Below are 27610 nucleotides of genomic sequence, written 5' to 3'. Positions count from 1 at the left end.
CTAAGTGATGGTATTTAGAGGCAGGCCTTTGGGAGGTGATTATAAATAAGGGCAGAGCCTTCAGAATGCCATTAATCCTCTTATAGAAATTCCAGAGAAATCTCTGGTCCCTTCCATCATGTAAAATACAGTGAGAAGACAACTGTCTATGACCAGAAATCAAGCCCTCACTAGACACTCAATCTGCTAGTGACTTAGTCTTGGACTTCGCAGCCTTCAGAACAGGGAGAAATTAATTTCCGCTGTTTATAAGGCACCTGGTCTATGATACTTTTGTTATAATAGCCCACACAGACTAAGACAGAAATGTAAGAGAATGTCCTTATTCTAAGGATACACTGAAGTGTTAAGAGGTTAATGAATACAACTCACTTTCGAATGGTTGATAAAAAATAACAAGTGTAGGAGTTCCCGTCGTGGCTCAGTGGTTAACGAATCTGACTAGGAACCATGAGGTGGTGGGTTCGGTCCCTGCGCTTGCTCAGTGGGTTAACGATCCGGCGTTGCCCTGAGCTGTGGTGTAGGTTGCAGACGCGGCTCGGATCCCGCATTGCTGTGGCTCTGGCGTAGGCCAGCAACTACAGCTCCAATTAGACCCCTAGCCTGGGAACTTCCATATGCTATGGGTGCAGCCCTAGAAAGAACAAAAAGACAAAAAAATAAAAGTAAAAAAATAATAACAAGTGTAAATACACAGGGCAGCAATAGGATCCAGAAGTACAATTAGCCTATTTACAGACTGAAGATGTTCTTGATGAGAGCACGTACATTTGCTATGTTCCCAGACTTTCTGATTACCTGTTGTCAAAGAGGATAATAAAGTAAATGTGACAAAATGTTAAAAACCGACGGATCCAGGCAAAGGATATCTGGAACGTCTCTGTATTCTCTTTGTAATTTTTCTGTAAGACTCAAACTGTTTCAATTTTTTAAAGTTCAAAATTGTATTTTTTTTTAAAGCTGGATGAAAATATAGTAAAATGTTAACAGTGTTTGCCTCTGGGTAATAGGAATAGGGTTGATTTTTATTTCCGAATCGTTTACATTGCCTTTAAAATGAAAAAAAAAATTTTTTAATAAATTAAATACAATGAAAAAAAATCAGCACTATGTAGAGTATGAGAAGTAATATTCCTGTGAGTCTGGGGTTAATAGATGCACACTACTGCATTTGCAGTGGGTAAGCAATGGAATCCTGCTGTAAAGCACAGGGAAATGTATCTAGTCACTTGTGATGGAACATGATGGAGGACAATGTGAGAAAAAGAATGTATATATGTGAGTGTGTGACTGGGTCACTTTGCTATGCAGCAGAAATCGACAGAACACTATAAATCGACTATAATGGAAAAAATGAAAATCATTTTAAAAAAGTACTATTTTAAAAAATGCATATTTAAATACAAGTTGATATATTATTTGACTACAGGTTCCTAAAGGATGTGGGCTAGTAGAGGTCCTTCTGTGCCCTCCCTGGCTCCTGATCATGTGTTACACACCTAGAAGAGGTTTCATAGACACACCAGCCACAGGGGTGAATGAGTAGGCTGGCCAGCAGCCAAGGGCCTGGAGGCCTCTGGGAGTGGTGAAGCTGGGCTGGGCTTTGAAGGGAGGGTAGGATTTGAAAGGAACAAGAGTACAGCAGTTGTTGGCCCCAGGAGGGAAGAGGATCAGCAGGGGCAGAGGCGAGGGCCAGGAAGGAGACTGGCTTAAGGCAAGCAGCTTCCCGAACACGATCCAGTGCAAATCTCCAGCCTCTGACTTGCCCTGTGGTCCACCACTGTCTTCCTCCTGTCCCAGCCCTGCCAGCCCTCCTGTGTCGCTCTGCCTCTGCCACTGGGAGAAAGTCCTATGTAAAACATTTGGCTCCACAGATATCTACCAACCCACCCTGGACTAGCTCAGCAAGCACTAACAATGAACGAGCCTGCAAGCAGCGGGGACCATCCAGAGAGAAAAACAAGTAGAGTTCCTGCTGTGGTGCCATGGGTTAAGAATCCAACTGCAGCAGCTCAGGTAGCTGTGGAGGCGTGAGATCGATCCCCGGCCCCGAGCTGCGTAGGTCACGGCTGTGGCTCAGATTCAATCCCTGGCCTGGGAACTTCCATATGCTGCAGGTGCAGAAAGAAAAAAAAGAGAAACAAGTAAACAGATAACTGTAAACCACTGTGATCATTGCCTAAATGAGGCATCATCACATGCAGTGGAGACACAGATTATTTCTCCCGAGGGAGTCAGGAGGCTTCCCAGAGGAGCTGGGATGGCGAGTGGATGAGTTAACCAGGCAGGGGAGAGTATCAGCAAGAGCTCCGAAGCATGAAGGCTTCCATCAGAAACGGCACCAGGCTCCCGTGGTTCATTCATCAAATAGCTATTGAAGACCTACTGTGTGCCCAGGACTATACTTGGTTCTGGGAGAAGAGCAAGGTTGCCTGATTGGGGGAATGAGGAAGAACACAGTCATGGCAATGCCTAGATTTCTAGTCAGACACTAATGCTTATTCGCCAGGATAAGGAAAGCAGGAAGCATGCGGATTCCGTGGAGAGGAAGATAAAAGTTCTGTACTGGTCATGGATACTTGTGATACTAAAAGGGCCTTCCAGATGTAATTTTTCAATTAACACTTAAAAATATAGGTCTACTTAAAAACATAGGTCTGAGTTTCAAGAAGCGTGTTCCGAGTTGGAAATGCTAAGTATACATGATGATGTTCCAACCCAGTCAGCCTAAGAACACCCCGCCACCACCCAGGGACAGACGAAGTCGGGATTACTGATTCATTTTAATAAAAGAGGCCACAGAGGGAGTTCCCACTGTGGCTCAGCGGAAATGAATCCGACTAGGAACCATGAGGTTGTGGGTTCAATCCCTGGCTTTGCTCAGTGGGTTAAGGATTCGGCGTTGCTGTGAGCTGTGGTGTAGGTTACAGATGCAGCTCAGATCTGGTGTTGCTATAGCTGTGCTGTTGGCCGGCAGCTACAGCTCCGATTCAACCCCTAGCCTGGGAACCTCCATATGCCACAAGTGCCGCCCTAAAAAGACAAGACAAAAAAAAAAGAGGCCACAGAGTAGAGGAACTATTAGGCACTTTGCCAAATAAAGGGAAAATTTTGAGTTAGTGCAGAATTCTGGAGAAAGGTTGGAGTAAATTTTCTTTTCTTTTCTTTCTTTTTTTTTTTTTTTTGTCTTTTGCCTTTTTAGGGCCACACCTGGATCCTTGCATCTTCCTATATTTAGAAAAGCAGTAAAACTCTTAACTAAGATACCTGTTCTGGGAGTTCCCTGGTGGCCTAGCAGTTAGGGACTCGGCATTGTCACTGCTGTGGCTCAGGTTCTGTCCCTGGCCTGGGAACTTCTGCATGCCTTGGGCATGACCCCCACTGCCACCCCACCCCCAAATAAAGACGATATCAGTTCCTTGGTCCTAGCAGCAAACTTCTCCAGAAATGTGTGCTTGATGACACATACCCTTTGCCAAAATCACATATGCACTGAACTTTCCCCAACCTCAGTGTTTCTCAGAGCTATGGAGAGGCTGTCTCCTGGGCTATAGCCCTGAGTAAGACTCTGAATGAACTCAACTCAGTTCTTACATGGTGTGCTTTTTTTTTTTAAGTCAACATTACTGAGATATATATATATATATATACTTGTTTTGTTTTGTTTAGTTTTGTTTTGCTTTGCTTTTAAGGGCCACATCCTAGGCATATGGAAGTTCCCAGGCTAGGGGTCGAACTGGAGCTACAGCTCCTAGCCTACACCACAGCCACAGCAATGTGGGATCCGAGCTGCGTCTGCGACCTACACCACAGCTCACAACAACGCTAGATCCCAGACCCACTGAATGAGGCCAGGGATCGAACCCCCATCCTCATGGATACTAGTTGGATTCACTTCCACTGAGCCACAATGGGAACTCCTACTGATATCTTTTAAATAGCCAAGTTTCCGGCAATCTGTGATCTGAAGAATGTGGTTTCTCAGTGCATTTTATGAAAAAGTAATTACTCAAAGAACGAGATGGTTGGGATACTTCAGAGCTGAGCAGGCCTCAGGGTGAAACACGGCTTATCTGAAGCTGCCTTTGTGTGTCTCTCCTCCTGGCCTGATGCAGGGCAGGGAAGGTTTCTACCTTCTCAGCTTGATTAGTTTTAATTTTCTCAGTCATTTAAAATGAATAGCCTCGGAGTTCCTGTCGTGGCGCAGAGGTTAACGAATCCGACTAGGAACCATGAGGTTGCGGGTTCGGTCCCTGCCCTTGCTCAGTGGATTAACGATCCGGCGTTGCCGTGAGCTGTGGTGTAGGTTGCAGACGCGGCTCGGATCCCGCGTTGCTGTGGCTCTGACGTAGGCCAGTGGCTACCGCTCCGACTCGACCCCTAGCCTGGGAACCTCCATATGCCCAAAGAAATAGCAAAAAGACAATAAATAAATAAATAAATAAATAAAATGAATAGCCTCTTTTTTTTCCCCTCCAAAATTCAGCCCCCACTTCTATCCCATCAGACAGTCAGTGGATGTTTTTCTTTCCCTTTTTCTATACCAGATGAGTCATTTAAGTAATTCCTTCCCCTCACAAGAAAGGTGAGTCAGCTGGTTCTCAGTAGGGACAGGGGGCCTGCGGCAGGAGGCTGCCTTCCCAGCTCTGCCCTGGCCTTCCCCTAGCCTCGCCCTGGGGGTACAGAGCCAGACAGCAGCCTTGGCAGCAGCAGCCGAGAACAAAGGTCTGAGAAGAAACTGATGGCCCACCTGTACCCAGATGTCTAAATCACCATTCTTCTGGATGAGGAATAAAATATGCACTGAACCTGTAGCCCAAACGCAGAAAGTCTGGACCAGCTCAGTAGTTCTCAACCAAGCTGCACTGAATCACCTGAGTTTTCTAAAAACCAGGCTGTACAGGCAGTTCCCATTGTGGCGCAGCAGAAACAAATCCAACTAGAGTCCATGAGGATGTGGGTTCGATCCCTGGCCTCGCTCAGTGGGTTAAGGATCTGGCGTTGCATGGACTGTGGTGTAGGTCACAGAGGCAGCTCAGATCCCACGTTGCTGTGGCTGTGGTGTAGGCGAGCAGCTGAAGCTGTAGCTCCCCTGGCCTGGGAACCTCCATATGCTGCAGGGGTGCAGCTCTACAAAAAGCAAAAAAAAAGGTTGTACATGAGCAAGAATTCAAATTCTATTGGCCTGGGGCAGGCTTCAGGCCTCAGTGTCTATTTAAAAACCTGCCCGGTGGGATCTCAGTGATTAACAAATCCAACTAGGAACCATGAGGTTGCGGGTTTGATCCCTGGCCTTGCTCAGTGGGTTAAGGATCCGGCGTTGATGTGAGCAGTGGTGTAGGTTGAAGACATGGCTCGGATTCCTAGTTGCTGTGGCTGTGGCGTAGGCTGGTGGCTACAGCTCCAATTAGATCCCTAGCCTGGGAACCTCCATGTGCCATGGGTGTGGCCCTAAAAGACAAAAAAAAAAAAAAAAGACATAAAAACCTGCCCAGGTGATTCCTGTGCGTGCAGCAGGGGTTGAGAGCCACTGGACTAGAAGGGGTTGACCTTGTTCACAGCACAATCAAGGCACAGGACCAGCCTGGGCAATAGTCACTCTCTAGCCTATAGGACGTAAATGATTAAAACATAACTACCTGCAAAGCACTTTCACTTTAGGACTTATTTCCGGCAAACTATAGGAGAAACTTCCCCATTGCCTCCTGACTCTTTGGCCCACACAAACTTCTCCACCTTGAAGCGTGTTTTCCTGCCCACAGGCTCCCTGGGCTTCAGAGGGAGCCCTAGGCAGCCCACCCACTCTGCGGATTTTAGACTCAGTACACAGTTGGCACACCTGTGCACCTCGTCCTCTTAGCAGATAGGTGAGATTTCTGAAGGAACAGGAAGTTTAAAAAATAATAATAATATCTGGTCAGAAATAAAATTTTATTTTCAACTCTAAAAAAAATAATGGAGTTCCCATCGTGGCTCAGTGGTTAACGAATCCGACTAGGAACCATGAGGTTGTGGGTTCGGTCCCTGCCCTTGCTCTGTGGGTTAAGGATCCGGCATTGCCATGAGCTGTGGTGCAGGTCACAGATGCGGCTTGGATCTGGCATTGCTGTGGCTGTGGCTCTGGTGTAGGCTGGCAGCTACAGCTCCGATTCGACCCCAAGCCTGGGAACCTCCATATGCCACGGGAGCAGCCCTAGAAAAGGCAAAAAGACAAATAATAATAATAATAATAAGGCAAACTTATTTCTGGATAGACTGAAATACAAATGGGAAGAATCATGTGTGTTTGTTTCCTGTCCTGGGGCCCCAACTTGCCAAAAGAAGTGTCAGGCCTGAAGGAAGAAAAGAATGAGCTCAGGAGATGAAATAGCAGAAACAGAGGAGGAAAGGGAGCGGTCAGGCCACAGGGCCCCCTCGGGCACTCTGGTCATCTTGCCCTCACTAGGCAATAGGGGACAGTGGCTAAAAGCATGGACTTCAAGTTCATAAGAACAACGGGACAGAGGACCCTCTTCAATAATACCGTAGAGATGGCTCAGCCACATTCAGAATAGGGAAACTGTACAGGACAAAATACTCGGTTTTGGAGTTCCCACTATGGCACGATGGGATGAGTGGTGTCTCTGGAGTGCTGGGATGAAGGGTCGATCCCCAGCCAGGCACAGTGGGTTAAGGATCTGGTGCTGCCGCAGCTGCAGCATAGGTCACAGTCGAGGCTCAGATCTGATCCCTGGCCCAGGGTGACAAAAACCAAACAAACAAAAAAACAAACAAACCCACAAAAAAAAAACCAGTTTATTCGACACATAGAAAGAAAGAACAAGGGAAGAATGAATAGATTAGACAAGTCAAAAGAGAGGCATCAGTCAAATATAGCAAGTGGGCCTTTGGGATCCTGCTTGAAACAAATTATTTATTATTTTAAAACAATGTGACAATGAGGGAAATGTGACAATGAGGGAAATGTGAAGAGGGCAATGGACTGAATGTGTGTTCCCTCCCCTCCCCCACAACCCACCCCCCATGTTGAAACCCTAACCCCCAAATGACTGTTTTAGGAAGTGGGGCCTTTGGGAAGTGATGAGGCCATGAGGGGCGAGCCCTCATGGTTGTGCTGAGTGCCCTTACAAAAGAGATCCCAGGAAGACCCCTCCCTCTGCCATGGGAGGTTACAGCTAGAAGGTCTTGTCTATGAACAAGAAAGCTGCCTCTCTCATCAGGAAGCATTGTACTCTAATGATCCCCCTGGGTTGGTTTTTGTTTTTTTTTGGTTTTTTTTTGTTTTTTGGCTTGTTTGCTTGTTTAAATCAAGCCTGAAGCTGGTGAACAGTAGCTACACACCTACATTGTGTGTACTGTGAATGCTAGCTAGCTCTCTTGAATCTGGATACTGGTTATTTTTTATAGAGTGTAAACCCAGCTTTATCTTCTATAATGCAAACAGGTACCTATCTGTTTCTTTTTTTTTTTTTTTGTCTCTTTGCTATTTCTTTGGGCCGCTCCTGCGGCATATGGAGGTTCCCACGCTAGGGGTCGAATCGGAGCTGTAGCTGCCAGCCTATGCCCCCAGAGCCACAGCAACGGGGGATCTGAGCCGCGTCTGCAACCTACACCACAGCTCACGGCAACGCCGGATCCTTAACCCACTGAGCAAGGGCAGGGATCGAACCCGAAACCTCATGGTTCCCTAGTCAGATTCGTTAACCACTGTGCCACGACGAGAACTCCCCCTATCTGTTTCTAAATAAAACTGTCTACATTAATTTAAAAAAAAAGGAAAGAAAGAAAGCTGCTTCTCGGAGTTCTCTGTCGTGGCAGAGCAGCAAAGAATCTGACTAGAAACCATGAGGTTGCAGGTTTGATCCCTGGCCTCGCTTAGCGGGTTAAGTACCTGACGTTGCCATAAGCCATGGTGTAGGTCTCAGACGAGGCTCTGATCCAGTGTGGCTGTGGCATAGACCAGCAGCTGTGGCTCCAATTTGACCCCCTAGGCTGGGAACCTCCATATGCGGCAGATATGACCCTAAAAAGCAAAAAAAAAAAAAAAAAAAAAAGCCAGCTCTCATCAGACACTGAATCTGCCAATGCTTTGAGATCATGGAGCTCCCAGATTTGCAAAAAATAAATTTCTGTTGTTTAGGAGCTACCCAGTCTATGGTATTTTGTTATAGCAGCCCAGATAAACACAAATATAATGATTAGTTTGATGATATTAAGAAATAATTATTTTAGGTGTATTGATTCGTTTATGCTCCTAGTATTCAAAAAAACCTCTGATACCATGTGAAAAAGAAGCCACTTCACCTCGTGATGAAAATTACCCTAAAATTCAAAACTGTCCAACCATGAGAAAGACACTAGGCAAACCCAAATTAAGGGACATTCTACAAAATACCAGACCAGTATGTCTCAAAACTGTCAAGTTCATCAAAAACAAGGTCAGTCTGAGAAACTACCATAGCCTGGAGGAAAGTCTAAGAAGACATGATATCTAAATGTAATGTGGGATCCTGGGAATAGAAAAAATAACATTAGGGCAAAATATAGTGAAATCCAGTGAAGTCTGGAGTTTAGTTAATGGTAGAGTTCCAAGAGTTTCCACTGTGGCAAAGTAGGTTAAGGATCAGCTATGGCTTGGATTCGCACCCTGGAAATTTCATAAGCTGAGGGGGCATTTGAATAGAAAAAAAAAAAAAAGTAATGTTTCAGTGGGGTTTCCTTTCTTTTTGGCTACGACCACAGCATGCAGACCTGAGTCACTGCAGTGACAATGCTGGATCCTTAACCTGCTGAGCCACACAGGAACTCCCCAGTGTTGGTTTCTTAGTTCTAACAAACGTAATGTGGTAATCTGAGATGAGAAAATTAGGGAAAACTGGATACGGGTTATACAGGAATTCTGTTATTTGACTCTATACATACAAAATTATTTCAAAATTAATCTGACTAGCATCCATGAGGACACAGGTTTGATCCCTGGCCTTGCTCCATGGGTTAAGGATCCAGCGTTGCTGTGAGCTGTGGTGTAGGTCACAGACACAGCTCAGATCTGGCATTGCTGTGGCTGTGGTGTAGGCTGGCGGCTACAGCTCCAATTCAACCCCTAGCCTGGGAAACTCCATATGCCTCGGGTGTAGCCCTAAAACGTCCAAAAAAAAATTATTTCAAAATTTAAAGAGTTTATTTAGAAAAACTAACCAAAAAAGTCTATTTTTCACACACGTCTACTAGCAGGTACTATGAAATAATGGATTTTGCTTTAAAATAATTCACTGATCGGGGATGGAAGGCATACAGATGAAATCAGGCTGGCCTTACACTGGTAGTTGTTGAAGCTTTTGAAGAGGGATGCATAGGAGTTCATTGACGATTGCCTCCACTTTTGTATGTTTGAAAACCTCCATAATAAAAAAAAGTTGACAATAAACAAACAAACATGAAAGTTGGAGCCTGACTGCCTAGGAAGTTACTGAATCCATTTGTGTGCCAGTTCTCTCATCTATAAGGGATAATTGTATCTGTCCTACATGGTTGTCATGAAAATTAAATTAGGTCAATTCCCCAAAAGGTTAAAACAATGCTTGGCTAGCATCATCAACTTATGGAGAGAAAGATGGTCACGGACCAAAGCCCATCAAGGAAAGCTGTCTTTCTCCATTCTCTGGCACTGCTCTGCACCCCTCCACCCCTCTCCCCTGCACAGAGAGATCCTTGAGGAATAAAAGGAAGAAGTGTTCTGGGAGGATTCCAGGAAATAAGGAAAGACCTTGGCGCCAGTCTTGGAGAAAGCAGGGATGCTGGTTGGGGGTGGAGTGTGGTGTTCCTGGAGTGGGCTCTGGGACTGAATCCTAGATTATGAACCACTCAGGGTTCAAGGGACTGAAAGTAGCCATTGTGGTGGGAAGCATGGTTTGAGAGGATGGGTGGAGGTTCTCCTGGAGGAAGAAGATGTCAGCAGGAGTGGGACATGCAGGCCCTTCAAAACAGGTCTTTTGGAGTTCCCTGGTAGCCTGGTGGTTAAGAATCTGGCATTGTCACTGCTGTGGGCTCAAGTTATTGCTGTGGCTCGGGATCACTCCCTGGCCTGGGAACTTATATGTGCTGTGAACATGCCCCATATATATATATGAAGGGGGGGAAGCCACTGGAAAGTGTGTATGTTGACAGAGAGGGTGGGAAGTCACCAGATCAGAATTGCATTGCTGGAACTCTGCCATGAGGAAGAGGAAGAGATTGGAAGGGGGCCAGGGTGGAGAAAGGGAGACCGGTTAGGAGGCTTCTGCAGTGGCTCAGGAGCTAGGTGATGGGGGCGTGGTCTAGGATTCCAGCAGTAGAGACAAGTAGATTTGAGAGCTGTCTGAGATAAAACTTTGGGCCTCTGGTTGTATTTAGAGGGTGAAGGAGAGGAAAGCAAGCATACTGGTGACTCCCAGGTTTTGGGGAGTCAACTGGCTGGCGGGTTAGGCTGCCACACAGGCAGGGAGTGGCGTGGGAGGAGCAGATTCGGAGGAAAGAGAAGTTCCTTAACATGAATGAATATCACATGCACTGTGCTTTATGCAGGGCACTATGCGGGAGGAGCGGTGCTTCAAAAGCAAATATACCACTTACTGCCCTCAAGAGTGGTGCAAAAACGTACCAGCAATGACTGCCTGAACGGAGTAGCCTCGGACGTGCATTTATGATACATATGTTTGACTGGGTCACTTTGCTGTACAGCAGAAATTGACACAACACTGTATATCAAATATGCTTTAATTTTTTTTTTAATGTGCATTTATGGCTTCCGTGGGGATCACAGCAAAGGCCTCAGTCATTAAGGCCACTAGAAGGTTCTCAAGTGTCTGTCATGTGACTGAATGTCCCAGAACAGGTACAGGGAGAAAAACAACCCACGAATCTTTATTCAGTACATTACTAGCCCACCTCAGGGTAGGATGGAGACAAGGAAAAGGCAAGATCACCCCTCCCCTCCCAAAAGGTGTGCACAGGGGTTGAGGAGACCAAGAAATCAGACACAAAAGTACTAGAGGACCACAGGGCAGGCTGACCTTTGAGGATCCTATTTGGGGTCGCCAAAGAGGCAGGCAGGAGGGAGACCTGGCCCCACCAGGGGGTAAGTCACAGAGGAAGAAGGGAGGAAGTATTTAGGAGGAGGCGGGCTTAACTGAGTCTTGAAGGATGAGTAGGATGTGTGTGGAGGGCGGGGAAGGCAGTTAGTCCCCCAGCCCCCAAAGGCCATACTAGGTGGCACCCTGCCCTGGGAGGATGACAAGAGTCTTGCCTCAGATACCTACATGCTGAGATCTTTTTTTAAGGAATTAAAGTCCTGCTTTAGAACAATGGGACATTTTCTCAGAAGGCGCAAAGGCGCAACTCCTTAATTATCAGCAAAGCTCAGTGCACCACTCTGCTGGAAGCCGTCCCTCTCCCACCACCATCAAAACAACCAACCAACCGCGCACCGACCTTTGTACAATTTCCTTTCTTCCTGCAAACTTCTATCTGTCCACCTCCACGCGGCAAGCCTGGTTCACTATAATCGAGTCTCTTTGCCCCTTTTCCTAACAGACTCCATTTCCTTAAGCGCTGGAGGCAGCAGGTCACCGGGGTCTGCAGCGTGAGAACGGCCCCTCCCAGCCTCCAGCCCGGGCTGTATATCTGATCTGCGGACTCGATCCCAGTCTTCTGGGCCGAGGGCGAGTTAGCGACGACGTGTCTGGGATCCCGAAGGTAAGAGACCACTGTCACCGTGCCCCGAAGAATCATATCCAGTCGGACGGAGCCAAGCGCTCGACGGCGCCAGGGCCCAGGTGAGAGAGACCCTCCCTAGAGGTCGCAGAGGGGAAGGGGGCTGGGACGGACTCCCGGGGACACAGACCCTCCCACCTGCCTTCCCCCGGGATGACACAGCGTTTCCTCGGTACCCAGGCTCTTCCCGCACGTCCTCGCTCCATCTCCGGCAGGGCACCAGCCGGCCGACTATCTGCGTCAGCGTGTCCCCCGCCAGAAGGGACAGGGGTCACTGAGGGGCGGGCACCCTAGGCTCGAGGCCCTAACCCATCGCGCACCGCGAAACCAGCTTGGGGTGGAAGGGCTGGGAGCGGGGCCGCGGGGCCCCGATGCAGCCCAGAGGCTCCGTGAGCGCTCGGAAAGAATGTCAGTCACCACCCGGGGAAAAAGTTAGAAGGCATCTAGGCCATGCCAACTTCTCACCCAGGGCCAGACTCAACTTTCCGCCTGAAGTGCACGGCAGCACTGCCCAAGCGACCCTGCATTAGAAGCTCGCACCCTGGAGCTCTGATCCCGGGCCGCGGCGGGCAGTGGCCAATCACAGAGCGCCTCGGGAGGCAAAGGCTGGAGGGTGAGGGCCGCTAGGGAGTGACGGCGCGGATGGCCAATAGAGAGCTAAGGTGGGAGCCCTCGCCCACCCCGCTGACCAATGACAAAGAGGCAGCTCTGGCCAAGGTCCCCCGAAGCAGTAGCTGCAAGCTCCCGGGTGGCCGCGGGTCGGAGACCCTGGGGCCAAAGAGGATTTTGGAGAAGAGTTTGCTCGCCCTCCCTATGCCACCCACCGGCCCGCAAACCACAATCCGGTCCTCACCTGCTGGAAGCGGGGCTTGCCCAGCTGGAAAGGAGGTGCATCGGTCGAGGCGTTAGCGGCACTAGCCGCCGCTGCCGATGCTGTAGTCGCTGTATCCGCCATGGCCACTGACGCCCGCAATCTCCGGCCCTTTTAAAATGTCCCTCCTCGGCCCCCGCCACAGCTGCCTCTCCCGATTGGCCATAAGCAACCGCAGCGAGCCGGAGGCGCAAGGGGTTGTGGGGAGTGTAGTTTTTCTCGTCGTGGAACTTGACACCCCCAGACAGCGGAGAGTTGCAAGGACTCAGACCAGGTCTCGGTTCAGGCAGCTGATTTTGCGGGCTTCGGCAGTCCGGCAAGAGTGTGCGTACCCGACTCTAAGGTCTCGATAGGGGACCACCGGGGGACCCCTCGCTGTTTCCACGCGACCAGAAGTTTGAGTTGCTGCGGTGGGTGTCGCTCCTGGAGCTGCAGCCCAGAAGAGTCCTAGTGAAGTGGAGCCGACCCTTGGACCAGATGGGCAAAGACTCCAGACGGAGTAGGATTATCTTGGAAAGATTTCTACAAAGAATTGCACTGCGGAATCTTCATGCGGATTCTACCGTCGCTACCCTGCCCCTCGATGCTCTCCAGCCACCGTGATACTCAGTTCCTGGAGCAAGCTGGGTGCTTGCCGCCACTGCCCCTTGAGCATTCCCTGCCCAGAGGAACTTAACTTTTTATCTTTGCCTGACCTCAGCCTAAACATTGCATTTTCCGATCCTCACCCTGCTTCCGCAAAATCCACTATGTGCTCCTAGAGTAGCCAGCACTTTCCTTTTGCAGCCCTTGCATTTATATTTATGGTTTTGAGTATCTGCCTTTCCTACTGTGAGAGCCACAGGGCAGAAGTTGTGACTTTTTGATTAAGTCCTTAGTGCTGGCAGGAGTGGGCTCACAAAAGGGGCTCAAATATTTGCTGCTTTATGAGTTAAACAGCAGGGGCTTAGCCCTGGCAGCCTCCACTTCCCTCTGGCCAACCACGTATCTCTCCTGGGCCTAACTCCTGGGCAGCAAGAGAACTGGGAGTGGGCGGTGAGGTTCAGAAGTGCTTAACAAGCACCAGCTCCAAGGACTTTAGGTAAGGGGAGCAGGCAGACAGTAGAGCAAGGCACCAGTGTGGATAGTGCACACACTCAGAATAGAGTAGCAGATTCCCAGGTGAATTATCTGGTCAGTGAGCCAGACTCAGGGAGGATAGAGGGGGAGCTGCCTGTTTTGCCCAAAAGGGCAGCCGGAACGTCTGGTTTTGACCTCAGGGAACCTCTCCCCACCCCCCACCCCAGGCTCCTTAGGCTTATGGTGAAGTGCAAGTTTGGCTCGTGCCTTCCAGACACTGCATGATCTGTAGCAGTGAATTCCTCATCCAGGTTAAATCACAAGGAATGGAACCTACTAGCTGAGAGAGATTCTAGCTGGGCGAGGAAGAACCATTTGTATCTTGGATTTGTATCGCATCTTTTCCTACTAGACGAAGAAGCTTGAGAGTAGGAATCGAGCCTTTTATAAACCCTCTGCATTCCCCACATTACTCAATATGTGTGGGTATTCTGGAAATGAGAAAGACTTCATCCAGCCCACTGGCCAACACTGTGCTGCTGCCTCTGAGGTTAGGACAGGGGCGATGTCATCTAAGAACCCCATCATCTGGATTTAAGCTTCCTTCTCTCCCAGGAAGCCTTTCATATACTTATCCAAAGAGTAACACAACAGAGCCACCTGCAGTATGTTAATTTTTTATTCTTCATAAAGTGCTCAAAACATGAAGAACAAGCTCTTTATAAACAGGAGCTACACCTAGGAAGACAAAAGCAAAGCAGAACTGTGCCTGCTCCCTGCCCACCCCACCTGCAACTCTCCTCCAAGTTGTGGCTAGGAGCAGAAACAGCCGACAAGAACCCTGGGCTGCAACTCAGAACTCTTCTGAAGGCATCCCTGTCCTGGGCACTTTGGAAGCCCATGATCAAGGGTGAGTGGAAGACCAGGGTCTGGACCTGAACAGGGCCCAGAGGAACATCTCGTGGAAAAGTGATCCCCTTCCTCCTGGAGAGAGACCCATCCAACCCCCCATGACCACCCAAAGTCTTGAGCACCTGCGGACACTCCTCAACTTTGACGAGGGGTTCTTAAGGTAGATAGCAGGACAGGGGTTTTCCCCCTGCGCGGGTCTCCTCTGCTTCATCCCGGCAGAAGGAAGACGTCACCTACAGAGCACATCCCCTTCCAAGGCTTTCCAAGGGATCCCACAGGCCGTCTCAGGAAGAAGAGGTGGTCTCAGAGGAACTCTCACCTCCTCCAGGGACCAAAGATAGCCCCTTCAGCCACCTCGCCTCCTCACCCCACACTGTTTGCTAAGGCAGAGTGCCCCCAGCCCAGATGCCCTGCAAGTGCCATGGGGAAGCCTGTCGTGTTTTCTGCAAGCAAACCAGAGGCAGGGCCAAAGGACAGACACTTTGTTTCAAAGTGCACTGCAGCCAAGCCAGGCAAGGCCATGGGGCGGGAGGGACAGGCTGGTCAGCAGCTAGTGGAGGGATGGGAGGGCAGCAGAGGCTTTCTCTAAGTGTAGGCAGAGTAGGACCTCCCTCTTGCAGAGTGTAGTTTTTATCTTAGGATCTTTATCAACTGGGGTTGAGGGAGGAGGAGAGGAGGGCAGGGAGGCTGAGGCAGCAGCAGCAGCAGCTTGGCTAGACCCTTAGCTGAAATGAATTCTCGGCGAGGGCAGAGTGTGCAGCAGGGCTGCCCCCATTCTCCTTTCCAACCCCCAGGGCCCCAACAGATCCAACCCCGTGTGCTCAATGGGAAGGGAGGGGGACCCCACCATGGGGGAGAGGTCTACATCCAGAGGGTTTGGACCCCACCCACAAAAGGCACATTTAATTGGTTTTCGAAAGTTCAAACCCTGCAGCAACACAGAGTTTTTGGCTTCTGGACAGGCAACGAGAACAGAGTGGGAGGCTTGACCCCCAAACACAAGCAGCCCAAAACCCAGAGGTGGGTGGGTGAGGAGGTGCTCTCCCCACACCTGGCCCAGCTCTCCACCCATTCACACACTCACTCTCAATGCCAAAGTCAGAAGAGGAGGGCAGGGAGCGGCCTGGAGAACACACATCACCTCCCTCCATCCACACCGCACTCCACAAAAGCTGAAAACAAGCAGACATGGCAGAGACGAGACGAGACCATACAGGCCCCCTGCTCCTGGGGGAACGGCCGGGAGGCTGAAGAGGAGGTGCCCTGGTTGCCCATAACTCACAAACAATTGGGCAGCTGGGTCCCTGCCACAGCCCAGGGATACTAGGAGCCCTCCCAGGGCTGGAGGGAGGCGGCGACGACAGGGGTTTAGCCGTGGAGGAAACAGGGGTAATAAAGTATGTCCCACATACCACATCAATTGCAGCTCACCCCGCTCCATCTGGAGGGCGAAATTCTTTGTTCCAATTCCTTGGACCCCCCCCCCCCAAAGCCAAGGGTATGAAAACAGGCAGATGAGAAAGACCCAGGGTTCCCAAAGACACACGATGCACACAGAACTTGCTGTCGCCAGTGGGAGCCCTAAGTAGCCCCATCGAGGCAGGAGAGACAGAAAACGAGGGGTGGCCACGGAGGCCGGGCTGCACCCAGGTCTGGGTGGGCTAAGTTCAGTGGGAGGGACAGAGGGAGGGCGCCAGCCCCGCTGGCTAGTGGGCCGCCGCCAACCCTTCTGGGGGCAGGGTGAAGCAGGCTACTTGGGGGTGCCAGGGGGGATCTGCAGCAGTGTGGGCGAGGTCTCCATGATCCGCACCAGCAGCCGGTCAATGTAGCTCTCCAGCTCCTGCACGTGCTCGTCCCGCTGGCTCAGCTCCCGCTCCCGCTGCAGGAGCAGGCCAATGAGCTCGTCGTGGGTCAGGTGGTAGTATTTGGCTGACTGGTCCAGCACCCCCGAGTCCTGAGGCCAGAAGGAGGGAGAGTGTGCGGGGCAGCCCCAGGCCTACCATGCCCCCGCCCCCACACCCCCTCCAAACCCCGTTCCCCTGCACAGGCCCTAGGAGCTGTCTCTGTCCCCAGAGACAGCCTAACTGGCTTCAAGGCTCTGGCTCCAGGAGCCAGGCCCGCTCCTTGCTCCACCCTGCCCGGCCCCATACCCCTGACCTGGAGACACCTGACATCTCTTCCCAGCACCTCTGGTCTGGTCTGCTGCCCCTGGCCCCCTGCCAGGCCTCACCTTCAGCCTCTTGGTGTCCACGGTCTGGCCAACCTGGGGGGCTGGAGCCACAGGCTGGATGCCACCAGATGTGACTGTCTTGAGCTTCTCCAGCCCACTGCTCAGGGCTGAGCTCAGACTGGAGCGGGGCTGCTTCCTGTCGGGGCTGCCCTCTGCTTGGGCGGCACTGAGGGGCTTCACAGGGTGGGGACTGTGAAGACAGACGGGAGATGCGTTATGGGGAGGGATGGGTGGCATAAGGAAGAGGGGGCCACCTTCTCTGTGGGGCCAGCAGGTCTCCTGGTGGTGGCTGCCCCCCTCACTCTGCCACCTGCCCACCCCATTTCCCTTCACAGGGACAGCAGCGGCGGTCCTACAAACTTCTCTGCACTTCTCCCAGTCTTTGCCAGAGCCCCTCCATCCCTCACCACTCCCTCCACTTCTCTACTCTAACAGTTCTCTAGGGGGATCATCAACCCTCCCAGTTTGCTAATTTTCCCAGGAGGAGGGCTTCCCAGGATGTGGGATCTCCAGTGCTAAAATCAGGAAAGGTCTGAGCAAACTGGGATGCTTGGCCGCCCAGCTCTCTCCCCACTGGCTGCTTGCTATCAGCACTTACACAGGCCTGAGAAGCCCTCCCTTGACCTTGGCTCTACCAAGCACCCACTCTGTCATCCCCACCTCTTCCTCCTTCTCGCCCAGCCTCCCGAGCACGTGGACTACATTCTGCCTGTACAAGCTCCCACCTTCTGTTGACTCCGCAACCCATGAGCACAGGGCGGGGGCCCACATGGGCCTGTCACAAGTGTTCCTGCTGAGGCCACCAACCCCTCAGTTGTCACCTCACTGACCTCTCTGCGAAGTGACCCCTGGACCACTCCTCTTGCCTGTGGGCTGCCCTCCTTCCCACTTGCTTCCCCCAAGGTCACCATCTGGTCTCCTGGCACCATCCCCTCCTCTCCAAGCCAGCACCAGGGGGACCTCTTCCCAGCCACACCCGGTGGCTAAGTCAGCTCTTCTAGGCAGCCTTGCCCACCTCCAGCCGCCAGTCCATCCTGCTGTGGGATAATGCTCTCGGCCTCCCCACGGGCAGGCTAAGAAAATATCATCTCTGCCACCACCTGGCCCCACCCTCTCCTCCTGGCCCTCTACTCCCCTGCTGCTCACTCCAGCCCGAGGAAAACGTGCCCCCTATCATGTTTAGGTTCTTATATAAGCTGTTCCTCTGGCTGGAACACTGTCCCTTTGCCTGCCCTCATGTTGCAAAGTTGTGCCCGTCCACGCCTCTAGGAACCCTTCCTGAAACCCCCACGCTGGCTAAGGTGACTCTTCTCTGGGATCCCTCAGCCCCTGGGCTCGTCACAGGTCCCCGAACGGCAGGCATTAGCCTCCAAATCAACTAACCCGCCCCAGGAGACCTCTTAAAATCTACACTTACTTTCCCGAGGATATAGACCATTAGGACTAGGAAGCAAGGTGACCCAAGGCCTGAACACCACTGAAGGGACGCTCACCTAGTTCTGGGACTCGGGGCAGGGCTGTGGATTCACTGTCACAGCCCAGGTGGGGGCAGACAGTGGGGACAAGAACATACTCCGGTCCCTCCTGCCCATCTCAGAGTTCACGTTAAGGATGAGGGTGTAAAGGCGCCCTCGTGCCACCTGAGGGCTAGGCTGAGGGGCAGGAGGCAAACCGGTGTGGCATGAAAACATCCTGAATGGGGGCCAGGGGTCTGGGCTCTCAGTCTGATTGCCTCCCTACATCCAAGGGACCCTGAGCCCTGCCACTCTCATGGACTCCATTTCCTCATCTGAGAAATGGGCACCACTCTACATGGCCCGTTTACATTATGATGTAAGGAACGTGCCAAGTACAGGGGTGACACCAACTCTGAAGCAGACACACTTCTAGAAAGTGGTGAGTAGAATTAGAAGTGGTGCTGGAATTTGGCAGGGCTGGCTGAGGATGCTGTCCTCAAAGCAAGGAAGCTGTCTGTAACCACCTCCCGTCCCTCACCTCTGGGAGCAGCATCACCGCCTCCCACTGGAACAGCCCAGACTCCTTCTCACCACTTCCTGTGTATCAGCGCTGCCCCGGGGCTTCCCTTCCCAGGGGCTTCCCTTCCCAGGTTCACGTCTGTCTTCCCTACTGGATTGGGACCTCCTTGGGAACACAGCGGGGAGAGCAGCGTCTTTCATCTCTGTTCAGTGGCTGACACGTAGTGAACGCTCAGTGAAATTGGATGACGAAGGTATAAGCCAGAGGGCTGCAGCCCCCGACTTCTGCACTCAGGTCTCCTACAGCGCTAGACTCCCTCTGAAAACATTGTTGCCCCCACTAAGTCATACCTCGGTCCCCACAGTGACCTGTGTCTCCAGATCTCAGCTCTGGTCACCCCTCACCAGCCACCTAGTCATAACCTCCTAATCCTTTCAAAACAGACCAGTGCTGCAGTGGCCAGTCACACGGAAATCCATTGTCCTTCAGCACAATCCCAGGCACACAAGGACTACCCCATGAAGGGCACCTGAAGGGCTAGAAAAGCTTTTTTCCGAGACGTGTATGTGGGGGGCATCTGAGTCTTTGTCCTCTAAGGCATCGTGGCTCTCCTCTCCACCTCGGTACCAGGCCCTCCCCGCTGGCTCTCAGCCTTCAATGATCTGCTCCCCAGGGCCTGCCTGGGAGGACAGGGCCCCCACCTGACACGCCGCACTGCCCCCAGGTCCCCGCCCTCAGAGCTCTCCTCCTCCTTCCCCTGCAGGCCCACGTTGCTTCTTCCCACCCCATTCCTCACCCCCTTCACTTCTTCATCATCATCCCCCAGACCCCTGGCTCATGGGGAGCACCTGATGGTCCAAGATCCCAAGGGAAGCAGCTTCAGAGCCAGGACCACGAAAGACTCCTGTCTCCAAAGCTTCCACCATCCTGCCTTGGGGTGAAGGAGCCTCTCAGCCACCTCTGGAGGGGCTGAGGCTGGAATGTGGACGCTCCAGCCTAGGGGCTGCTGTGCACCCCCCTCCCCTTCTTCCTGGAGAGTGTTTTCTGGGGTGGCTGCTCACCTGGCACTACTGGACTGTGGCTCCGCAGCTGGTCGTGTCTCCAAGGGCAGAAGCGCAAGCGGGGAGGCTGGGGTGACTGCAGCACGGTCCTCCCCAAGTAGGGTGGGGGAGGAGCTCCCAGTGGGGGAGGCTGGCTCCCCGGGGGGTGGGGAGGAAGAGGTCAAGGGCCAGGCTCCAGGCAGGGGAGGGCATGGAGGGCTGGGCCCCCCGTGGCGGTGGCTGGCCCAGGGTGGGAGAGGGGGCGGTGGAAAGGCAGGTTCTGGGGGGGTGGGCAACTCTTCTGGACCAGAATGGATGGAAGATTCCCTGGACCCTGGAGGGGATGTGGACGGGAGGCTGGGAGGGTCTTGGCTCCCCTGAGACAAGAAGGGGTCCAAAGCAGCCTCCTCTGAGGCCCACAGGTGAGCCTGGAGGGAGCTGCAAGTCAGGGACCCGCCAGTCAGGGACCCAAGCCCCTCTCCGGCTGGCTCCTGGCTCTGGGCCTCGGGAGCCTCAGGGCCTTCTCTCTCCGGAGCCCTCCAGATCTGCTGACTCTGAAGAGCCAAGCTCTCTGAGTAAGAGGGTGTGGGGGCAGACCCCTGAGGGCAGCTAGTGGGCAGAGAGAGGCAGGGCCCAGACACAGGAAGACTGGCATCCTCTGCTGGATCTTCCAGGCCTGGCCCACCCAGCATGGCTGCGGAAGAATGGCTGTCAGACTCCACCTCGGGTTTCTCGGCCTCGTCCTTGGCCTCCTGGGGACCAGCAACCAGCGCACTCGGAAAGGTGTCTTCTCCTGTCTCTGACCCCCTGCTACTCAGCCCCCCTGCCGCCTTCTCCTCCTCGTCCTCTGCCGCTGCCTCCTCCTGCTCCTGGGAATCTGAGGCTGTGAAGAGGCGTGGTGGCTTGGGAGGTGGTGTGTTGGGCTGCAGCCCCTTGTCCGACACCCATTTGGGTTTGGACTTGGGCTCTGGCTCCAGTGGAGGAAACCCCTCACTCCTCACAGGTTCTGGTGACTCTGGCCGCATAGGTTCCAATGATTCTGGCTGTTCAGTTTCTGGTGACTCTGGCTGCACAGGTTCTGGTGACTCTGGCCGCTCAAATTCTGGTGACTCTGGCCGCTCAAGTTCTGGTGACTCTGGCCGCACAGGTTCTGGTGGCTCTGGCCGCACAGTTTCTGGTGACTCTGGCCGCATCAGGGGAGGAGGCAGCTCATCAGACTCTCCTCGCAGGACTGGTGAAGTCTCAGCTGCAGGAGAAACAGTGACCACATCCCAAGGCCAGGGGTCCTCAATGGGGTTGAGTTCACAGAAAATCTGGCTCCCACCTTGGGAGGCCTCCTCGTCCTGGCCTTCGGGAGCACCGTCTGGGTCCGGCAGTCTCTCCCACACGCTGATCACTTCTGGGGAGCTAAACAGAGACGTCGTCGCGCTGTCTGCTGGACTCTGCCCCACTTCCCCTCCTGGGGCTGGCAACTCCCTGTCTGCTTCGGAGTCCGAGGCTCTCGGGTGCAGCTGGGCTGACATGGTGGTCAGGCGGGCCCCTTCTGACCCAAGGCGCCCCAGGTTAGCTGCACTTGTGCTCTGATGGTCCAGTCCCAAGTCCAGAGGAACTCTGGGCTCCAGCCACACGCTGCTCCCACCTCTTCCTCCGCCCCCAGGGGGCCCCTGGGGCTCAGCTGCCTTCACTGTCATGGCCCCAGGGCCTGGGTCTTGCAGCCCAGTCGCCTCCAGCCCCACTCCTGCAGGGGCCAGGATCTCACACCTGGCCTCTGGACGCAGCCTGCTGGCAGCAAAGACGTTGAAGGTGTCGTCCCACTCAGGCGGGGCTTTCTCAGGGGAGGCCAGGGGGGTGGGGCTGGCCCTGGAGGCACTGGGGAGAGAGGGAGCAGGTGGAGAGTTTAGTGCTATGTCGGCTATGAGCTCCTCGAAGAAAGGATTGCTCTGCAGGGAGGTGAGGAACGGGTTGGTGAGACCCAAGAATCCAGATGGGGTGGCTTCAGGGATGGCGGTGGCAGCGGCAGCAGTGGCAGCAGCGGGGGACACGGCTGCAAAAAGGTTAGTGCTTAGCATGGGAGCAGCGGTGGGAGCAGGAGTGGGGGGGGCCAGAGCACAGGGGGAGCAGGGGAGGTGGTGAGGAAGAGCGGCTGGGTCAGGTTCTACCTGAGGAGACACGTCCAGGCTGTGGAGGGAGACAAAACCGTGAGCCTCCTGGTTAATGCCAAGACTGGAAACGCCCCTGCTGAACACCACACACCCCTGCCCCCCCCACCCCCGCCTGGGGAAGAGGTGCCACAGTGCCACATGGGCTGGGCTCGGGGACGTGGGCCAGGGGACAGGGGAAGGACCCTGATGTGTTCGTGATGAGGCCATTTAATGAGCCATTTAATCCTCACACCAACCCTGAGGAGCAATAATCCCATTTAACAGGCAGGATCCCAACCACTATCCCCTGCTGAAGATGACTCGACACCAGACTGACACCTAAAGAACCAACCGAAAGCACCTCACATCCCTTTAGGGACTGAGACAGAGGAAATGAAATACCAGCTGACTTGGATGGGTTAAAGAGACCAGAGGAAAGCTAGGTCCAAGTATCCAGCGGGACCAAGCTGGCAATAATGGAACCCAGCAGGCACCAGGCATCCTGACTCCTGGAACAGCCAGGCTTCTCCAGAGCCCTTGCAGAAATGGGAGGTAATGACGGAGCTGTTATCAGTCATGACAAGGCATCAATTGGAGAGAACCTGGCCAGGAGGAAAAGACACTGCTGAGGACATCTGCTGCCAGGCATCCACCTGGCCTGGCACCTGGCAGGCAGTGCCCCTCACCAAGGGCACCCACTGGCCCGCCTTGGAAGCAACGCTGCCACAGAGACAAAGGCTGAGATGTGGCAGCAGAGGCAGCAGCAGCAGCTCCTCTGGATATCACCTGGGGCCTCCCGGGGTCCCCCACATGAATCCCTGGCCCCCCTGGGATATCCACTTCCTGACAATACACTTACACTCCCCCAGACACCTGCTGGCCTTCGGGTGTCCCCTCCGGGGTCCTCTTGGGGGAGCCCATCCGGCACTTGTACCTTATCTACAGCATGAGGCTGGCTTCAGGGGAATGGGAGGGGACAGACTCTAAAACTAGAGCTCCTGGCTTCCCCAGGATACTTCTAGGACACAGACAGAGGCCAGAAAGACAGTGTTAGGGCAAGGAGGTGGGGGGCGCGATACCCCCATTTTCATCAGTCTGACAACAGTTTGTGATTGCCCTGCAGCTGAGCCCACCTGTCAGACTCAGACCTCAGTGGCCTCACCTGCTATTTGAGCCCATCTTCCAGCCCCTGCTCTAAGCCTCCAGACCCATTCCTCGACCCCTGCCAGCCCAGGTAGAAACATCCGGGGGAACTCCTACACACCCATCTTCTCCACTCTAGCGGCTTCTTCCCACCCGGAAGTGCTGGGGGTGACCCTGAGGTTGCAGAAGCCACGATTCACCAGTCAGCCCACGAGGACTGAGCGCTGGGGTAGAAGGGGCACCTATGGAAAGGGGCCCAAGAGCCTGGAGCCAGGACTCTTCTGTGAATTCAGGGCCCAGGCGGAGCAGGCCCCACAGAGAAGCAGACAGAGGCAGAGCCAGCGTGTCCTCAAACACCAGGGGCAATGGGAAGAAGTCCAGTTCAACCAGCACCACAGGCAGGACATAGCCAGGTCCCAACCCCCTGGGCTTCTCTGCAACTTCCAGACTCTCCTGGCTCTTTGTTTTCTCCCCTTCCAAGGGTGGGTTCTCAGTCTCATGCCCATGTCAAGAGATGGAGAAGGGGGAGGTAAAAAGTCCTGTCTTCTCTCACCCACCGAGCTTCCCAGCACGGCTCTGCTTCCATGTGAAGCCACTAACAGGGTTAGATCCTGGGCCCAGAGTCCCAACACCCCTATACATCCCTTCTCCCTTCATGCAGACACAGCTTCCTTGGGGACTGAGGAGTGCGATGTCCCGCCATCACATGGGGTAAGGTCCTGCCCTCAGCCCCTCCCCACTACAGGAGCACCCATTCCAGACACAGCCCAAACCCCGCCAGCAGGTCTCTGTCCCCAAGGACAGGGATGGGGTCTCCGAGCCACCTCTCCCCAGTGGTTCAGAGGGGTCTGAGGGAAGCAGCTCCATCAACATTCAACAGCACCAAGCTTAGCTCTCCAGCCCAAGCCCTGGCCTGGCCCCACTCACCCTCACAGCCTTGCAGCGATCTGGCTGACAGTCAGAACCGCAGGGCGGGGGAGCAGCAGGGAAAGCTGGGAGCCACGGGCTCCCCAGAGGTGCACACAAACCCGTTGGTATGGAACCAGCAAAGGACTCTCCCTGGAGGAAGGTGCTGCGGGTGCCAGGCCTGGCAGGCTCCCCAGAGCCAGCACAACCTCTTAGAGCGTCTTGTTCATCCCTCCTACCCAGGAACACCACCCCACCCCCACCCCCCACGCCTCCCTTGGCCTTGCCTCACACCAGGTGCACATTCTGAAGGTCCTCACTTTTCAAAGTCCCCTCCCTACCATTCCACCCGGCACAGATCAGAAGGATGTCCTCAAGTGCCGTGATCTTTGCAGAGTATGCTCTGAGGACAGAACCCACCGCCCAAATGTCTCTGCCCCTTCCACCTGAGAGAATAAAACTTCAGGGCCTGTAGGAACCTTAGAGCAACTGGAAGAACCTGCCACTTAACGCAGCAGTCATCTGTTCACTCCAACAGCCCCCCTCAAATTCTTAAACACAGCTGTCAATGGGTAACTTACTACACCACCAGGCCACCTCCATAGCTAGAGGCCAGGTTTCACTGGTGGACAGCTCTTCCTTAGGCTGAGCTGAGCTGTGTCCTTGTCATTTCCATGCACTGGTCTCAGAGGTGGCTCATGGGTCTGCAAAGGCTCTCCACCACGCAGTCCCCGAAAAGGCCAGAGCCAGCCTTTGACACACACCCAGCCCAGCCAGCGTGCCTTCGGCTGGCCCTCCTAAGACTCCATCTCCTGGCCCTGACGTCCAGGAAACATGACTAGACACATCCTCCCGCTTCAACTGGGCACAAGGAGGTGAGACAGTTGGGCCACGTAAGCTCTAAGCAGGGACACTATATAATTTAATTTCCAGACCAGAATATTTTGAATATATTAAAGGGGCACTATTAACTAGGCCAGGAAAACAGGCACAAACAGGACTTATGGCCACACTTATGGTCCAAACTAACTTTAAGTTACTGGCCACACGCGTTACACATCACACCACTGAGAAGGCCACTGAGACCTATGCTCTCTCAGCAGCCAGTGCGCCCTCCAGGCTCATGGGGACCTTGCTATCCACCACCTGGTAAGGGGCTGGGGCCCCCCTCAATACACCTGCCTCTTACTCCCAATTGAAAAAAAAAATGTTTGTCTCCAACACTTGGTCTCCTACTGTGCACAAAGTTCTGTGGTTAGTGTGAGAGGACAGGGAGCTTGAGGTGACCTCAGGAAGTCTACACATACCCTAATGGGGTCAGAAAGGGATACGCACAAGACAACCCACTTTGGCACGGTGGGTTGAACACGTCCGATCTTGGCAGTCCTAAACACACCCTAAGTAGCCTGTGCTGCAGCTCAGGGGTAATGGCTCACAGCAGGGATGCTAAGCAGGGATGAGGCCCGTGGCCCAGACCTCAGCCACTGCCCAGCACATGCTGGTGGGGGCTAGAGTGACAGTCTTGGGACCTGGCAGGCGAGGGCCAGGTCAGGAGGAACAGGAGGAGCGTCTCTATGGAAGAGAAGACTCTTCCAGCTGCTGCCTTCTTCAAAGGCAGCGGCTTCTTTCCAGAAACAGCACAGCACACACTGCTTCCGGCTGCACCACAGGCCTCAGTACCATGTGGGAGCACTAGAGGGCGCCGCCACCCTGCCTAGTGAGGCGCACCCAGCACCTGCAGTGGAAGCCCCAGGGCAGAGACACCCAGCCCTCTGGGCCTCCACCCAGGTTTCCCTCGGCCCAGCAGGGGGCCCGCAGCTACAGTTAGTCCAGTTCTAGGCGTCCAGCTTCTGGCTTCCTCCTCAGAAGCCCTAAGCAAGCCCTCCGGGCGAGCAGCAAGTGCTATTTGTTCCAGGCCAGCCTTCCCCTCCAAGGCACACAGAGACAAGCCAATGCTGACCGGGCTCAACTTCCAGGTCCCACTCCTTTGCAGGCCAGGCCACTTTACCCAAAGAAGAGTCCCTCCCACCTCGTCTGGATGCAAGGCCACAGGGGCCCCGCTGCCACGGTCTGCAAATGGGCCCTGGGGAGGGCAGGAGCCATCTGCCCTCCAATCTGCTGAGGATGAGCTCAGAATTCAAGTGTGAGAAAGACACAACATCAGCTTTTGTAGTCCATTAGGGAAACTCTAGACTCTGAAAGACCATCAGGAGACATGGGGAAACAGAAGGAAAACACAGGCTTGAAGCAGGAGCAACGTCAATCCCAACATCATTCAGTCATGGCCTGCAGAGCTCTAAGCCCAAAGCCTGGCACTTGCCTAGAAAGAGCTTCACAGAGAGACGTGCCCCCCCATCCGTGCGACCCTGAAAAAGGCCCAGAGATAGCCCTCGGACCATAGCACTGCCTGTGGTCTGTGCCCCTTCTGGGCCCAGCCCCCCAGCTCCTCCCAGGTCTCCTGCCACTTCCCTCCACCCCACCACTGACAGCTCTGAGTTGTCACGGGGCCCTGAGGCCCAGCCCAGGCATCTGAGAAAGGCCCATCCCCTTCGTCCCCCTCTTCCCCTAGGCTGCAGGTGGCCAGCAGCTCCCCTGGGCCCCAGGAGTAAGGGCTCAGCAATAGGGACAGAAGCGGCTCCCAGGTGGGGGAGGGACCACCCAGAGACTGACCCACTGGACACCCTCCATGTGACTGTATGGAGGGCTGCTGGCCGGCCAGGGCCCAACCTAGAAAGGCCCTGCCCGTCTCTCCCAGCTTCTCTGAGCCAACTCAGAATTTCACAGGGAAAGGAGAACCAGAGCTTTAGGAATCTTCTCCCCTCTGCTGGGGAAGAGGCTCAGGGTTCCTCACTCTATCCCATCTGCGGCCCTTTATCACTGTGTCCAGTCTTTCCACCCCACCTCCAGCTCATATATTCACCGAGTGGAGGGGATGGGCTGGCTGAGAGAACACAGACAGCCATCCTTGCCACACTGGCTGGGGTTGTCATGGGCCTCCTGTCCCAGGCCCTTGGGAGGAGGGACCACCTGCTTCTGGCCCAGAGCCCCTCCCTGGGCCTTGCTAGACAATGTAGCAGCCTCCACTGAAAAGGCCAAAGGGCTGGAGTGGGGGTTGGGGGCTCTGCCCAGAGCTTAGGCTGAAGGACTCCTGCACCCCTCTCCTGGTGGGACTCGGCGTAGTCACAACAGAGCAGACAGCCATCAGCACTTGCCATAGCCTAAGACCAAGGGACACCAGAGTTGGCCAGAGCCCCAAGAAGCTCCAAGGACACAGGGTGGGTCGCAGATTTCAGGGGAGCTGCCCGCAGCCGCTGGCCAGGCCAGGGTAGCAAGCAGGGGTGCGTGTATGGGGGAGGGGTGAGCACATCAATTACTGGACGCCAATGTCTCAGAGAGGGGGAGAGCGCAGAGCCAGCTGGGACAGCTGGTGGGAGTCATCCAGCTTCAGAGAGGGTGAGAGGAGGCCGAGGTGCAGTCCCCTATCCCTCCCTATCTACCTGCCAAAGCTTCATGAGGCCAGTGGCTAAGAGGCAGAGGCTGGGAAGCAAAGAATTCATACAAATGGCCTCTCCTGCTTTTC

General features: G+C 53.7%; 2 protein-coding genes across 7 annotated transcripts in view; both read right to left on the bottom strand.

The window, feature by feature from the left end:
- SFXN5 (sideroflexin 5) overlaps positions 1-12934 on the bottom strand; it is a 133891-nt gene extending 120957 nt beyond the window's left edge. Inside the window, exon 1 of one of the 3 annotated variants that reach the window (XM_047781785.1) lies at positions 12605-12934. In XM_047781785.1, coding sequence (XP_047637741.1) covers positions 12605-12706 — 102 coding nt within the window. In that variant the 5' untranslated portion in view covers positions 12707-12934. The remainder of the gene's footprint in view (positions 1-12604) is intronic. The other 2 variants (XM_047781783.1, XM_047781782.1) reach the window with 2 other exon arrangements.
- A 1408-nt stretch (positions 12935-14342) lies between these two features.
- Positions 14343-27610, bottom strand: part of RAB11FIP5 (RAB11 family interacting protein 5) — a 42315-nt gene continuing 29047 nt past the window's right edge. For 2 of the 4 annotated variants that reach the window (XM_047781779.1, XM_047781780.1), the window contains exons 4-6: positions 19862-21709; positions 16824-17013; positions 14343-16547 (exon numbers count right to left, since the gene is read on the bottom strand). In XM_047781779.1, coding sequence (XP_047637735.1) covers positions 16344-16547; positions 16824-17013; positions 19862-21709 — 2242 coding nt within the window. In that variant the 3' untranslated portion in view covers positions 14343-16343. Of the gene's footprint in view, positions 16548-16823; positions 17014-19861; positions 22019-27610 lie in introns of all 4 variants that reach the window. The other 2 variants (XM_047781778.1, XM_047781781.1) reach the window with 2 other exon arrangements.

Source organism: Phacochoerus africanus, chromosome 5 (genome assembly GCF_016906955.1).
Source record: "Phacochoerus africanus isolate WHEZ1 chromosome 5, ROS_Pafr_v1, whole genome shotgun sequence".
NCBI classification, from domain to species: Eukaryota; Metazoa; Chordata; class Mammalia; order Artiodactyla; family Suidae; genus Phacochoerus; species Phacochoerus africanus.
Note: the sequence above shows the minus strand (reverse complement) of the source record. Positions and strands in the feature narration are given on the sequence as shown.